The sequence below is a fragment of the Petromyzon marinus genome, chromosome 37 (assembly GCF_048934315.1).
Source record: "Petromyzon marinus isolate PM22_M1 ecotype Great Lakes invasive population chromosome 37, UKy_Petmar_22M1.pri1.0, whole genome shotgun sequence".
Lineage (NCBI taxonomy): Eukaryota > Metazoa > Chordata > Hyperoartia > Petromyzontiformes > Petromyzontidae > Petromyzon > Petromyzon marinus.
The window spans coordinates 11544579-11556793 of record NC_133703.1 but is presented as its reverse complement, the minus strand read 5'-3'; the positions used below and the strand labels follow the sequence as shown (position 1 = coordinate 11556793).

Here is a 12215-nt window from a genome sequence, read left to right as displayed (position 1 = left end):
GTCAGTGGGCAAACGTACAAAATCAGCAGGGGATCAAATACTTTTTTCCCTCACTTTTTTCCCTTACTCGTTCAGCACACCGGTTGTGTGTTGGAGAGTAAACCCACACCATTAAAAAGTCGAGTACGACGTTTCGACAGTAATTACAACCATCCTTATCAGGTGACAGCCAGAATTGGCTGTGTTTTGTAAATAACATCGCATCAGTTCATCTTATATGATGAGTCATCTCGCCAGGTAGCAGAGCACCCATCCCACAACAGGCAGATAGATCATATGCTAGTCGGAAGTTGACTCAACCCATCGTCCATTCTGGGGTAAGACAAGTAAGGAGCACTTGGATAAGAATGAGTATCAGTGGCCCTTTGGAGAGACTATGTGGTGCCACAACAGTGAAGCCGCTCCGTCGGAGCCGTTCCTGCAACGCCACCACGGGAGAGCGTCCGGGCTGACACTGCTTCTCCCTCACCACCCCCCAAATGAGCACACACAACACACACACCCCCACGTAGGACCTTGTGGGGAAGTCACCTGGCCTCCAGGTTTTCACCCAGGGGCCCTCTTTGTAGGGACATCCCCCACGGTTTCCTGGGGCCAGGGAATTGGACGACTTCCCCCAGGTTGAATTACACCGCGGAGCCATGAATTGACGTGCAATTGCATGGTCACGACGAGGCTACTCAGTTACCGCGGTTAGGTCCACACGAGCACCAGGGGAAGCATCCGATTGGCCGGAAAAGTATGTTTGCACGCCGTGGCCAATGGCAACGACCCAACGGCGGCCCCTGTTGATGGGTAGAGAGGGAAGCGGATGTCTGTGAAGGCACCGAGGCGGGCGCACCAATGGCGGTGGGGTATCGTGGGTTAGCCGGGCAGACCTTTGATGTAGAGAAGGATACGCCTCACCAAAGAGAAGCAGTTCCAGCCATCACATTAGGGGGCGAGTTAATTAAATGTTTGACCAAATATAACAGGCTAATTTTAAGTTGATAATTTTGTATGGCCTGTGAATGATGTTATAAATATACAAATGGCCCTTGGCAGATAAACGCAAATAGTGAGTGTGCAGTGAGTTGGAACCTTGCCTCATATAAATTAGCTCGAGTAGGATTTGCAGTTCCATTTATAAGGTGCTTGCCTCAGAAACGCGCATCTTCCATCTCATCTCAATCATTCCAATACTTAACTTTATTTTTAGCCCAGGGGAGCCCCTGATGGCAGCTGTCCCCATATGGCACAAGGTGAACACAGCCCCAGGCTGCAAGTAGGTAGTAGTTTGCCAGTTGCCCGAAATGTTTCTATGGGTTTTATCAATTGGGTAATCTGCAAATATTTGTATTTATTTGAACCATGACCCTAGTGCACGTGGCCTACTCTTTTTCCTAATCGCGTCACGGGATTTGTCACATCCACTGTGGAGCATACGGCATATATTTTCTGGTAATACACCCACGGCATTAACCAGGGTGGCCACGGGGATGAATCGTGAACCTTGCCAACGAGCGGCAATGCCACCGCCAACAACAACTTCTGTTGCTTCCACCGTTGCTGATCGGGGTGTGGATCATTCGTTGTCTTTGCTGTGCAGGTGTCCCAGTGCAGGAGCTGCAACAGGAAGTATCAGCCAGTGCCACGGGACAGGGAGTGGGGGAGTGGAGCGCTCTTCAACTGCACAACCTGCGATAACACCTTCAGGTTGACGGCGATAAAAGGGACAGCTTGTATGTGTGTATTGATGATTCGCAAAGCTTACGCGAGTTGTGCGCGTGTGCGCATGAGATACGGTGTTTTATAAATAAAAAATGTATATCGTAATACGAGAGGAGCAAACCATTTAAAAGGATGTCGCCACTCAAATACATTTGCATAGTGATGTAGAGTATAAAGTGGGGGGTGTGAAAGCGAACTGAGAGCAAATCCTCTGGAACCACAAAAGCCGTGTTGAGGACAGATAGTGGCAGCAGGCAAGGAATGAAACGCATCTCAGAGAGCGTCCACTGCGGAGATGGAGCGACGACATCGGCTCGCGCACAGGTGCTCGTGTTCGGTGGATTATTAAATTGTTTGGGGGAGGCCTTCATCCGGCAGTGGATTGAACATTGCTGCTGATGATGAGAACGAAAATAATTGAAAATAATTAGCGCAATGTATTTTGTATACGATTACGAAAGTAGTAAATATAGAGCATTATCAAAATAAACAACAGATTAATAATGAAGACGTATCAAATAAACCTTCTGAAGTGATCACGAGCATGGAACAAATCGATGGGGTCGTCAAGACCTTTCCCAAGCATGGCACGTCTTCTGATGCCCTGGGCGCTCATGGTTCAGAAGGCCTTACCAACTATATATTGTTTGAAACTGCCCCTAATTTGTCCTGCTGTTGTGTTTTTGTATTGTGGTTGTAACGTTCTGATCCGCCCCTAACTGGACATCTGTGAAAAAGAGCTTCACAGCTCATGGGATTCCTCCAGTATAAATCAATATTCTGCTTGTTTGTGAGCAGCGGCTGGGGACAGATGGGCGTGCCCACATCGCTGTGCTACCGGTGCCAGGCGGCGTGTGGCCCACGCGCGTGCAGCGCCCCGACACGCACAGCGCTGCGCGCCCTTCTGGGCAGCAGCTCAGCTGCATTGCCGAGGACTGCTACAACCCCCAGGCTGAGCGCAGCTGGAGGGCCACAGCGCCACTCCGCCGACTCTCGCGATCGCCAGCCACGAGCATTAATAAGCGACGATCCAATTATCTCTGTCTCGCAGACCCGCATGAGTTTTGCGGAGGGGAGTGGGAGGGGGGGTGATGTTGCTGTGCATTTCTCCCAATGAGTGGCTTTTGCAGACAATTTGCACAATTTGGACCGTGACGCCGACATTCCCTCCCATCGTTTCTTTCCCAAGATCTTGTAACCTCGCTCAATGCAAGAAATATATTTCGGTTTTTTTTTCAACTTCAGGAGTGCTGTTTGTTGATGGCCGATGGGCATTTTGGGCCTGTGCTAAGCAACTGTGATAGAAAAAAATACTTTGGCAAGGCAGCATATTGTTCCGGGGGTAGTTACCGACAGCATCCCGATGAAGAAATTAACACTGCAGTAAAGCGCGTGAGTGAATCGACATAATTCTCTGATCCGTTCTCTATACCGCTATCGTTTTATCAGCATAATATAAACACAAACCTCACTTTAAGACATCATGACATGCATAAATAACCAACCCAATAAGTTGTGTTGCTGTAATTGTTTGGGTGGAGCAGTACAGCATTTAACACGTACCACTGATGAAAACCCTGACCCTAAGTTTGATTCTCAGCCAAGGCTAACGTGAGCGACACTTGAACCAATCCTATTTAGTTTGTTGTCCTACCCCCGCACCCCCGATTAGCACGTTCTCTACGTACGGCGTGAAAGAAGTTCAACATACATATTCATTGGGTAACAATGATTACGATGACAAGTCTCGGCAGATGGTTGACGTTGGATGACGATCACGAGAGACGGAGATTGGCTGCCTCATCATGGGGGTGGTGAGGACGTATACGAATTGGCTGACGACGATGGTGGTGAGCATCTTTGTAACGATGGCAGTGGTGAGGATAGTAGTAGAGACGTACGTACGTTGAACTTCTTTAGCACCGTACGTGGCCAACCGTAGACGACTGCGATACGCTGGTGGTAGTGTGGTGAGAGTCTCAGGTCGGTGTGCTTTGTGCACCGTGAGCACGCGTGGCAGGGCCCCCGGGTCCCCGGGACGCACTGTGTGCACGCGCGCACCCTGCACGTGACGAGGCGCGTCACGTGCTGTGTGCACGCGCGCACCCTGCACGTGACGAGGCGCGTCACGTGCTGTGTGCACGCGAGCGAGCCGCACGTCAGCAGCGCCTCCACGGTGGCCACGTGCATCAGCCAGGGCAGCCTCGTGGAGCACGAGGACGTCCTCATCGAGCAGGACCTCTTGGAGGAGGACGAGAATCGGCGCCACTGAGCGTGCCGCGAGCGAGGTTCCAACGCGAGTAACGCGCGAGCCTTTGCGGTGGGTCGTGTTTTTAAATCGAGCTGTGAAAGTGCCTTGTTTTCTTCAGCTTTTAAAAAATAGCACTTGCCTACAGTTGGTTTGCGTTTAACCGAAGCACAATATTTACACTGCGTTTCTAAAGCCAACGATGACCCCTTGTTTATCGAAGATGGGGGTGGATGAACGGCACGGTGGTTTTCGTGCATTGCGCTGTGAACCCAGCGAAGCAAGTTCGATCCCCGGCCACCGCTAAAAAGCAATGCGGAGTGGTATCTGAACTGGTCCTGGATGCCCCCTTTGTTAAACAGCACTGACAAGCTGAGTGAAGTATGGTCAAACATACCTCGTGAACAGCACTGCTTGAGGATATTTGACCATTTCTTTTTTGGCCCAAATTTTTATTCATGAAAAATATTTTATTCCACATCCTCCCTCGCATCATACATTGCAATATTTTGACACTCCGGGCAGCAGTTCCAAGGGGCATCTAAGGTATCGGGCATACCGGACTTATCAGGGCAGGCGGGAGGTTTTTTACTCCTTTTTAAAGTGCTCTTGCAATTCATATTCTTAGCTCTTTCGGTAAAGTCACGTTGAAGGGAAACAATAAAATAATAAAATATATATAAAACAATAAAAAAATTATCACGACGTTTCGACCATAACACAAACGGTCGTCATCAGGTGTGTCGGTTTGCATAATTTTTTTTATTTTTAAACGGCGCATTTATTTATTTAAAAAACGTCAGCGCCACGCGCAGCGATTTGGCAGTTTATTTAGAAGGACTAGTCCATCTATGTTCTGAAAAGAGGAGGGGGGAGACGATAAACCATAAACCATTTCAGGTCTTAATTGATTGTTCACGCTTACAGTGGCTTTCAGACAGCATACATTAATTTTTCGTCTCCCCCCTCCTTTTCAGAACATAGATGGACTAGTCCTTCTAAATAAACTGCCAAATCGCTGCGCGTGGCGCTGACGTTTTTTATAAATAAATAAGTACACCGTTTAAAAATATATAAATGTATGCAAACCGACACACCTGATGACCGTTTGTGTTATGGTCGAAACGTCGTGAGAATTTTTTTGATTGTTTTATATATATTTTATTATTTTATTGTTTCCCTTCAAAGTGACTTTACCGAAAGAGCTAAGAATATGAATTACTGCAGTCACGAAAGCTTTAAATCAAAATTTGCTCTTGTAATTGTTTTGATTTTAACCGTGTTTATGATTTTTTTGTGTTTATTCACATAAACAGTGACGCGCACGAGGTGAAAAATGTTACGAAAAAAAAAGTATTTACAGTCAGCATGTGAGACGTGATAACAATGGCTCTTTCATGCATCATGCTATCGTGCTGTGTAGTCAGAGGGAAATTCAGTAGGTACCTTGAAACACGCCGTAATTGTTGCTGAGGTGGGGTTGGTTTATTTGAAATGTATCGGTTAGTGGAGGTCCACTGGCCAACTGGAGGGCATCTACTCTATAAGTGGCTAATCTGTATGCTTGGCTTTACGTTTGTTTCTATAATCTCCACGAAATTCAATTAACAAGGAGTCATTTTAAAACTAAAGTAGTTTATATTATATTAAAACAATACAAATACTTTTTACCTGATCAATCTTCTAATTTGGCGTTTCGGGCCCCTCGGACTGCTTAGCTGCTCTATCATTTACAATAGCTTGGCATGTGATGGCAAGCTCTTGTAAATTCGTACAATAGATAGGGTTATAGAGGGCGGGGTGGCACAGAGAGCTGTTGAAACTCAATGGCTTCTCTTTAGTCTCCAATAAAACCACCTCCATAACAAGGATCAACAACTTATATACAGCACGGCATATCTCAATGTAAAATCAAATACACTTGTATGTACGTGTAGCGCAGGGACGTGCGGTCAGGGGAGGCACAGCCTCACCTGTCATACTCCAATGAGAATAGCTGTTACTAAAAAAAAGAATAATCAAATAAAAATTTAAATTTTCCCACTGATCTGTGTTATAAATGTCATTTCTGTACGATTCCAAACATTTTTATAGTCAAAGTCGCCAAATTTGCGGAGCTCCGCTGCAAATACAGGAAGAGACGAGAGGTGAGGCAGCGACGCGCTCAGCCTCCCCTCTGATTGTGCAACCCCTGTTCTGTAATGCTGCGTGTTTTCATAAGGCGAATTGGATATAATTCTATGAATGTATTAGGGAACACATTTTTATAACGCGCATACGAATTGGTTATAAAGCAATCGAGTGAACAGAACTACGTTGCGCGAGTAGGAACAAGCAGTTGTAGGGCGACCTCGGTGTAGCATCACACAAGGTGGGATGCTGCTGGATGCTCTTGATGCTACCCACACGCCTCAGTCTTTGTTCAGGCTGCGTACGCACATCACGTGTTATCGCAGACATTGCTTTATCCTATATTATGCAGGGTGCTTCAACATGTTTTTAACACTTATATGGGAATATCGTTTTTAATGGAAAAAGAACGGATAATACACTGTAACATGATAAAGAAATGTATGTTAATAGCTGCAAAAAGTCAAAGAGTCTCCACTTGCTCGCCATCATTGTCAACACATGCCTGGAATCTTCTCTAGGTGGTCTCCAGAGCCCGGAGGCACATTTCTAGTGGTATTGTTGCACATTCTCACAAGTATTAAAACAATTTAAGCACCCGTACATTATCTATTGTAACGCGATTTTCCATAACGCGGTGTTCTTCAGGAACGCAACTACCGCGTTATAGGAGAATAGAACTGTATAATCATGCAGGGTCTCGAACTCAGGACACTAGAGGTCGACTAAATTTAAGCTCGATTAAAATTTCTAGGGAATATTTAAAAAAGCGATTCAATATAAAACTGCTACATCTTCCGTGTCGCCTCACAATGAGTTTATGGATAGGAAAGGGGTAGGGGCAAAACAATTTCTGCTCGGGGTCACCAAATAGGCCAGCACCACCACTCGAGGGTGGGAAAAACCCCGATTTCTTTTTTGCCCGACAAATCGGGTTATTGGTTTTAATGGAATTAAACCCGATTTTGCCGATTAAAACCTGGTTTTATTATCGGCGTCTCGTGCACACTTCAATCCTGCTCCTCCTCGTCGTCGTCGTCCGCCGCCGCGTCGTCTTCGTCGTCGCTCTCGCCGCTGGACTCGGTGTTGTCGTGGCCGTCGCCGGGCGTGGAGTAGTCGTAGAACGCGTTGAGGTTCGACTTAATGAAGACGAGCTTCTCGACTGTGCTGGGCGCCAGGCTGTTCCTCAACTTAGAATGGATAAATCCCATCGTCGAGAAGTTTCGCTCAGACGCAGCAGCAGCAGCGGCGGTCGACGTGGCCATGCCGCCGTGCGCGTGACTCACGCGCACGGCGGCTGAGCCCGGGCCCCGGCCCGAACGCCGCTAATGGGTGCGTGCGACTGAAATCCCGACTTAACTTTAATAAAACCGGATTTGGGCAGGATCCAGGTGCTCAGGTTTTATATAAAAACCGATTAAAGCCCGAATGAATAAAACCGGGCCGTGCCAGCCTTGCAAACCACTGCGTGCATGTACCACGAGGAGACGTTTCAATGTCTTGCGCTCGCAGTCTCAGTCTCGCATACTAGACATGCCCCTCACCCATCGCCCACAAACACCGCCTTGTTGTGAAAGAGCCAACGCAAGAAGATCCCTGGGTTTGATCTTCCACGAAGCTCATGGTCCACCCTAAACTGTATCCACTGCACAAACCACGGCAGTAGATGCGGATACCTGATGCACAAGTGGAAAATTAAAAACTCCCCAGTAGTGTGTGACTGTGGTCATCCAGAACAGACCGTACAGCATATAACGACGCAACGCCCGATCCACAAATACGAAAGAGACATCACAGTGATGATACACTCCACTGCTCTTGGCGCGGTTGTCTGGCTTGACCACCTGAATGTGAGATTGCAGTTGTTGCTCTGCGTCTACATTAGCCATGCGAAAGAAGATGAAGACCCATCGCCCAGCTTGAGGGCGGGGTGGGGTCTAAATCAGGAATTCACCATGAAAACACATGATTTCAGTAAAACAAATCCATATGATCTCGCAAGTGCGTGTCACATAACGGCATATCAAACACAATGTGACAACGAACTCACCTGCGATATAGCAAACTCAAGTTATCCGTGTGCTACCGATTTTGTCTTTATAGTACTGTATTCGCTATTCATGGTTTCCTGCTGCAACAAAAAAATGTTACAGCAATTGTTTTTACCTTTTGCTTGATCCAAGATAATGGATGGAGTGATGATGCATTGGTTCATGCACTGCGCCATCTGAGTTTGATTCCTGGCCATGGCTGACATCGGTGACATCTGAACAGATCCTGTACCCCCCCCCCAACCCATACCGAGCAGCATGGTAAAGTATGGTCGAACAACAAAAATGACCGACACGGTGTGTGGAGGCCCTTGTACAGCAGTGGACTCGCAAATGAGCTGTAAGGTTTGCTTTTGTAAATGAAAGTGTATTTTGGCATAAACTGAAAAATCTGAGTCTTGCTGCTCCAAACGATCATGGGGTGCAATGCCATTCTGTATGCAGCTCTCAGCAAGGTGGTCAATATTCCACATTCCTTTGGGAGAGGGAAACTCGATGTAACCACCACTTCTGCCCCGCCCACTCTCGTCCTAGGCTCTGTGTTCGATGTGTTCAATACTCACGTGGGTCTCATTCCTTTGACATTTGATGGTGCTGTTTGTTGCTGGACGCTTGGCGTCTTTGGGACTCTGCACAGATCAACTTGAATATTTTGATTGTGTGGAATAACCTCCAATATTTGCAATTAATCAATTACACTAATATTCGATTCTGAAGATTGCAATTTAACCGCACTGTATAGCAGCACTTTCAAAACAATTTTGCAATATGACCCTATTTGAATACAAAATTCCTATTAAACTGACAATAACCATAATTTAAAAACATTTCAAGTGACAGGATATTCTGTACGTTCATTTTGTGTCGGTATTATAGAACAACAAATATGAATTTTTTTTAATGAAGAAATGAAGCAATAATTTGGACTCACCAGGTCGAGTGTCGAGACGCGTGTTGCTTGAGGCATGCGACACAGCTTCTCAAAATCTTGCGGTGTGGCTGACATTGCACATCCCACCTTCAGCGGTCACATCCAAAGTCAGTGCGCTCACTCACGTGTACACTACATGCTTGCAAAGGGCACCATCGGTTTCGAGGCACGCGTTAAGATGTCGGGGTTTGCGGATTCTCTCTTTTCCGTGAGAAAAAAACAACTAATCACGTGACATTTCAATGAGTTGTTTCGTTTCAGCCGCGGTCACATCCATTGTTTTAGGCTGGGCATTGAAATGGGTTTCGTGCCTAGTGACACCTTTTCACGTCGAAATCAGGGAAATTGGTTGCGAAGTGTGCGTCCAGGCAGCTGAGGTGGTGAGTCTTCGCCCAAGTGGAAAGACACTTTGGAAATTGAGTGGAGCCGGCAGTTCAACTTCAACAAACTCATCTTGCACACACCATCTCTCACGGATGCTGTGATTTGATCGCTCATTTGTATATTTGTGGTTTCATTGCAACATTTGCATTCACGTCGTTTCGTTTCCCAACCACAGGCGCGTCTCGCTTAACGAGCGTTCTCCTTCACGAGAGTCTGCTATAACGCTCAATTTGTTCGCAACACGAGAACATGTTCCTGAAACAAGCGGAGGCCGATCAACCAAACGCGTGCCGTGTTGGCAAGGGCCGCTACGCTACAACGATGGGATCGTATTACCACGTGCCCTGCGCCCAGCCGTCAGATTCTCACTCTCCTGTGCTGCGCATGCGCCTGAGCACGTGACGCCTGAGCGCGTGACCCAGGTGGGGGCCACGTGGTGTTGGTGGCGGCACTGTCATGGCGGCGCGTGGGGAGCTACTCGCGACTCCCGCTCACGGCCAACACGGGTGACGATTGTACGAAGTGGTCCTGGGACACTCCGAGGTCGACTCGGCATCAAATGAGTACGGTGTGTAAACATCGCCACCGGGGAGACAAAGGCCGCCGGGCGTGGTGTGAGCCACCCCACCCACACCCGAGGATCGGCGGGCGGGGCCGCCATCGCAAATTGCCAGCCCTCGCAAACAACAGCGCTCGGTAAGTAAGCTCTTGACTATGCATACATTATTGTTGTGTTACATATAGATTTTATATATCAGGTATGTAGTCTTCTCTTTGTGCCCGGCGCTTAAGGGCTGCAGTTTTTGGTAGCGGCAAGTTTGAGTAAAACTCACGTGTACAGTATTTTGGCGGGACAAATGCTACTGTACTAACATTCGTGGACATATCACAGAATTGTTTTGCGCGTTACCCCCTCCCCCCACCTAGAGGTTCACTCAATGTTTATTTTACTTTCTATCGAAAACAAGTGTTAAGATAAGCGTTTAAAAGTCAAACTTAACCATGTCGTCAATTTAAGTGTCTTTTGTACATTTATGTTCGTAGGTTTGAATATATTCTGTCTAGATTCGTTTAAAAAGAATGCAACCTTCTCTGGCTACTATTAGCCCTCTTGTAGAATTGTGTTTCAACCGATTACCCTCGCTTGCCTGACCCATCACGGCTCTGAGAAATAATTGTATGACTAATGTACATCAATGTTAACCAGTTGCCCATTTTGTGAGGTATCCCTAACTAGCCAGTAACTTGTAAGCGAATAAAAAAAATCAACGGCGTAATTTGTTCGCGCTCGCTGGTTACTTTTGGAAACAACATTGTTGATAATTAATTTAGAAAGGTCTTTTATACCGATCTAGGTCACGATATGGACTTCGATGTTAGCGTCGTAATTTTCTATTGGCAGATTCATACGTGATTATTCACCAGTGACTCATGTTTGCTATAATTTCACACATTTATAAATCACCTCACGTACCCCCCCCCCCCCCGGTTGCGAACCACTGGCCTAGAGAAGCCATTAGTGACAGACATTACCATCACATCAACAGTGAGGATGGCTTAATGAGAAACAAGGCGACATGGAATGCACAAAAGACGTTTGAACTGCCAATGTGTTCTTTGCGCGGCATTGACCTGCAAGGCTGTGAGCCTGAAATCGGTGAAATAATGCAAAACGATCCCACCCAGTTGTGTCGCGTCATTGACAATGACCCTGAAGAAGAATGCAGTCGTGTATTTTGACGGTACACTATATGAAATGCACAATCGATGATTCATCTAGATGAAGGGTGAGCAGTCAGATTCATTCCCTCACCCATGTTAACAATTTTGGTCTCCCGCACCGACTGTTTGCTCTCATGTACACAGCGCACAGCGAATGACTTGGTGTTTCTACTTTGGCAGTGGTACACAAGCACAACAACAAATACATGGACGCATTCGTCAATAACACTGGCTTCTTCCAGGATAAAATATGGACAGTAAACCCTCTCAAACCACAAGGGTTATGTTCTTGAAAACGCGCGCGAATGTAGAAACCTTGTTGACCAGGAAAAATGGGGTTGCGTTCCTGGCACGAGTGAACATAGGGGGGAATAGTAAATGTTTAATACCACTGACTACAATAAATAATAAAATATGAATGACAATTCGTTTTTATTACCTTTCATGATTTGATGACAATCGAGATGGTGAGGAATTCAGGTGGACGACTCATCGGGAGATGCAGGTGTTTGATAACAACAACGCACAGTTATCATTTTAGCACTCGAGAGCACGTCTGTGATAGGCCGACATTTTGGCGTGGACTGTGAGATCCATCAAGAATGAGGCGAATGCAATCAGGGAAAGTGTTGCGGCTATCGCCCCCCAGTGCTGTGTTCTCTTATCAATAACTTATCACATTTTTACTGTGAACAAGATTTCTACATATTCTTGGTTCTTTCGGTAAAGTCACGTTGAAGGGAAACAATAAAATATATATAAAACAATAAAATTCTCGCGACGTTTCGACTGCAACACAAGGCTGTAACCCTCGTGAATAGAGAAGGTTTACTATATTGGCATAGTCACTCTGGTTTGTCAGTGCGTCGTCAACCGCGAGCCGGTGGGGAGTGTCAGGGAAAGCTGTCCCAGGTAGTCCAGGAAGCCGGTAACATGACTTTTATGATTTCATGGGTGCCACACATTTCTATTTACAGCGATGTTCAATGTACTGCTGGATCACGGCTTTCCTACTAGAGCTCATTCTACTGGAGGCCCC

At 46.6% G+C, this 12215-nt stretch overlaps 1 protein-coding gene across 1 annotated transcript in view; it reads left to right on the top strand.

Annotated features, from left to right (window-relative positions):
* The first annotated feature begins 9703 nt into the window (after positions 1-9703).
* Positions 9704-12215, top strand: part of LOC142930114 (uncharacterized) — a 28070-nt gene continuing 25558 nt past the window's right edge. The window contains exons 1-2 of the mRNA XM_076072178.1: positions 9704-9848; positions 10019-10150. Coding sequence (XP_075928293.1) covers positions 9704-9848; positions 10019-10150 — 277 coding nt within the window. The remainder of the gene's footprint in view (positions 9849-10018; positions 10151-12215) is intronic.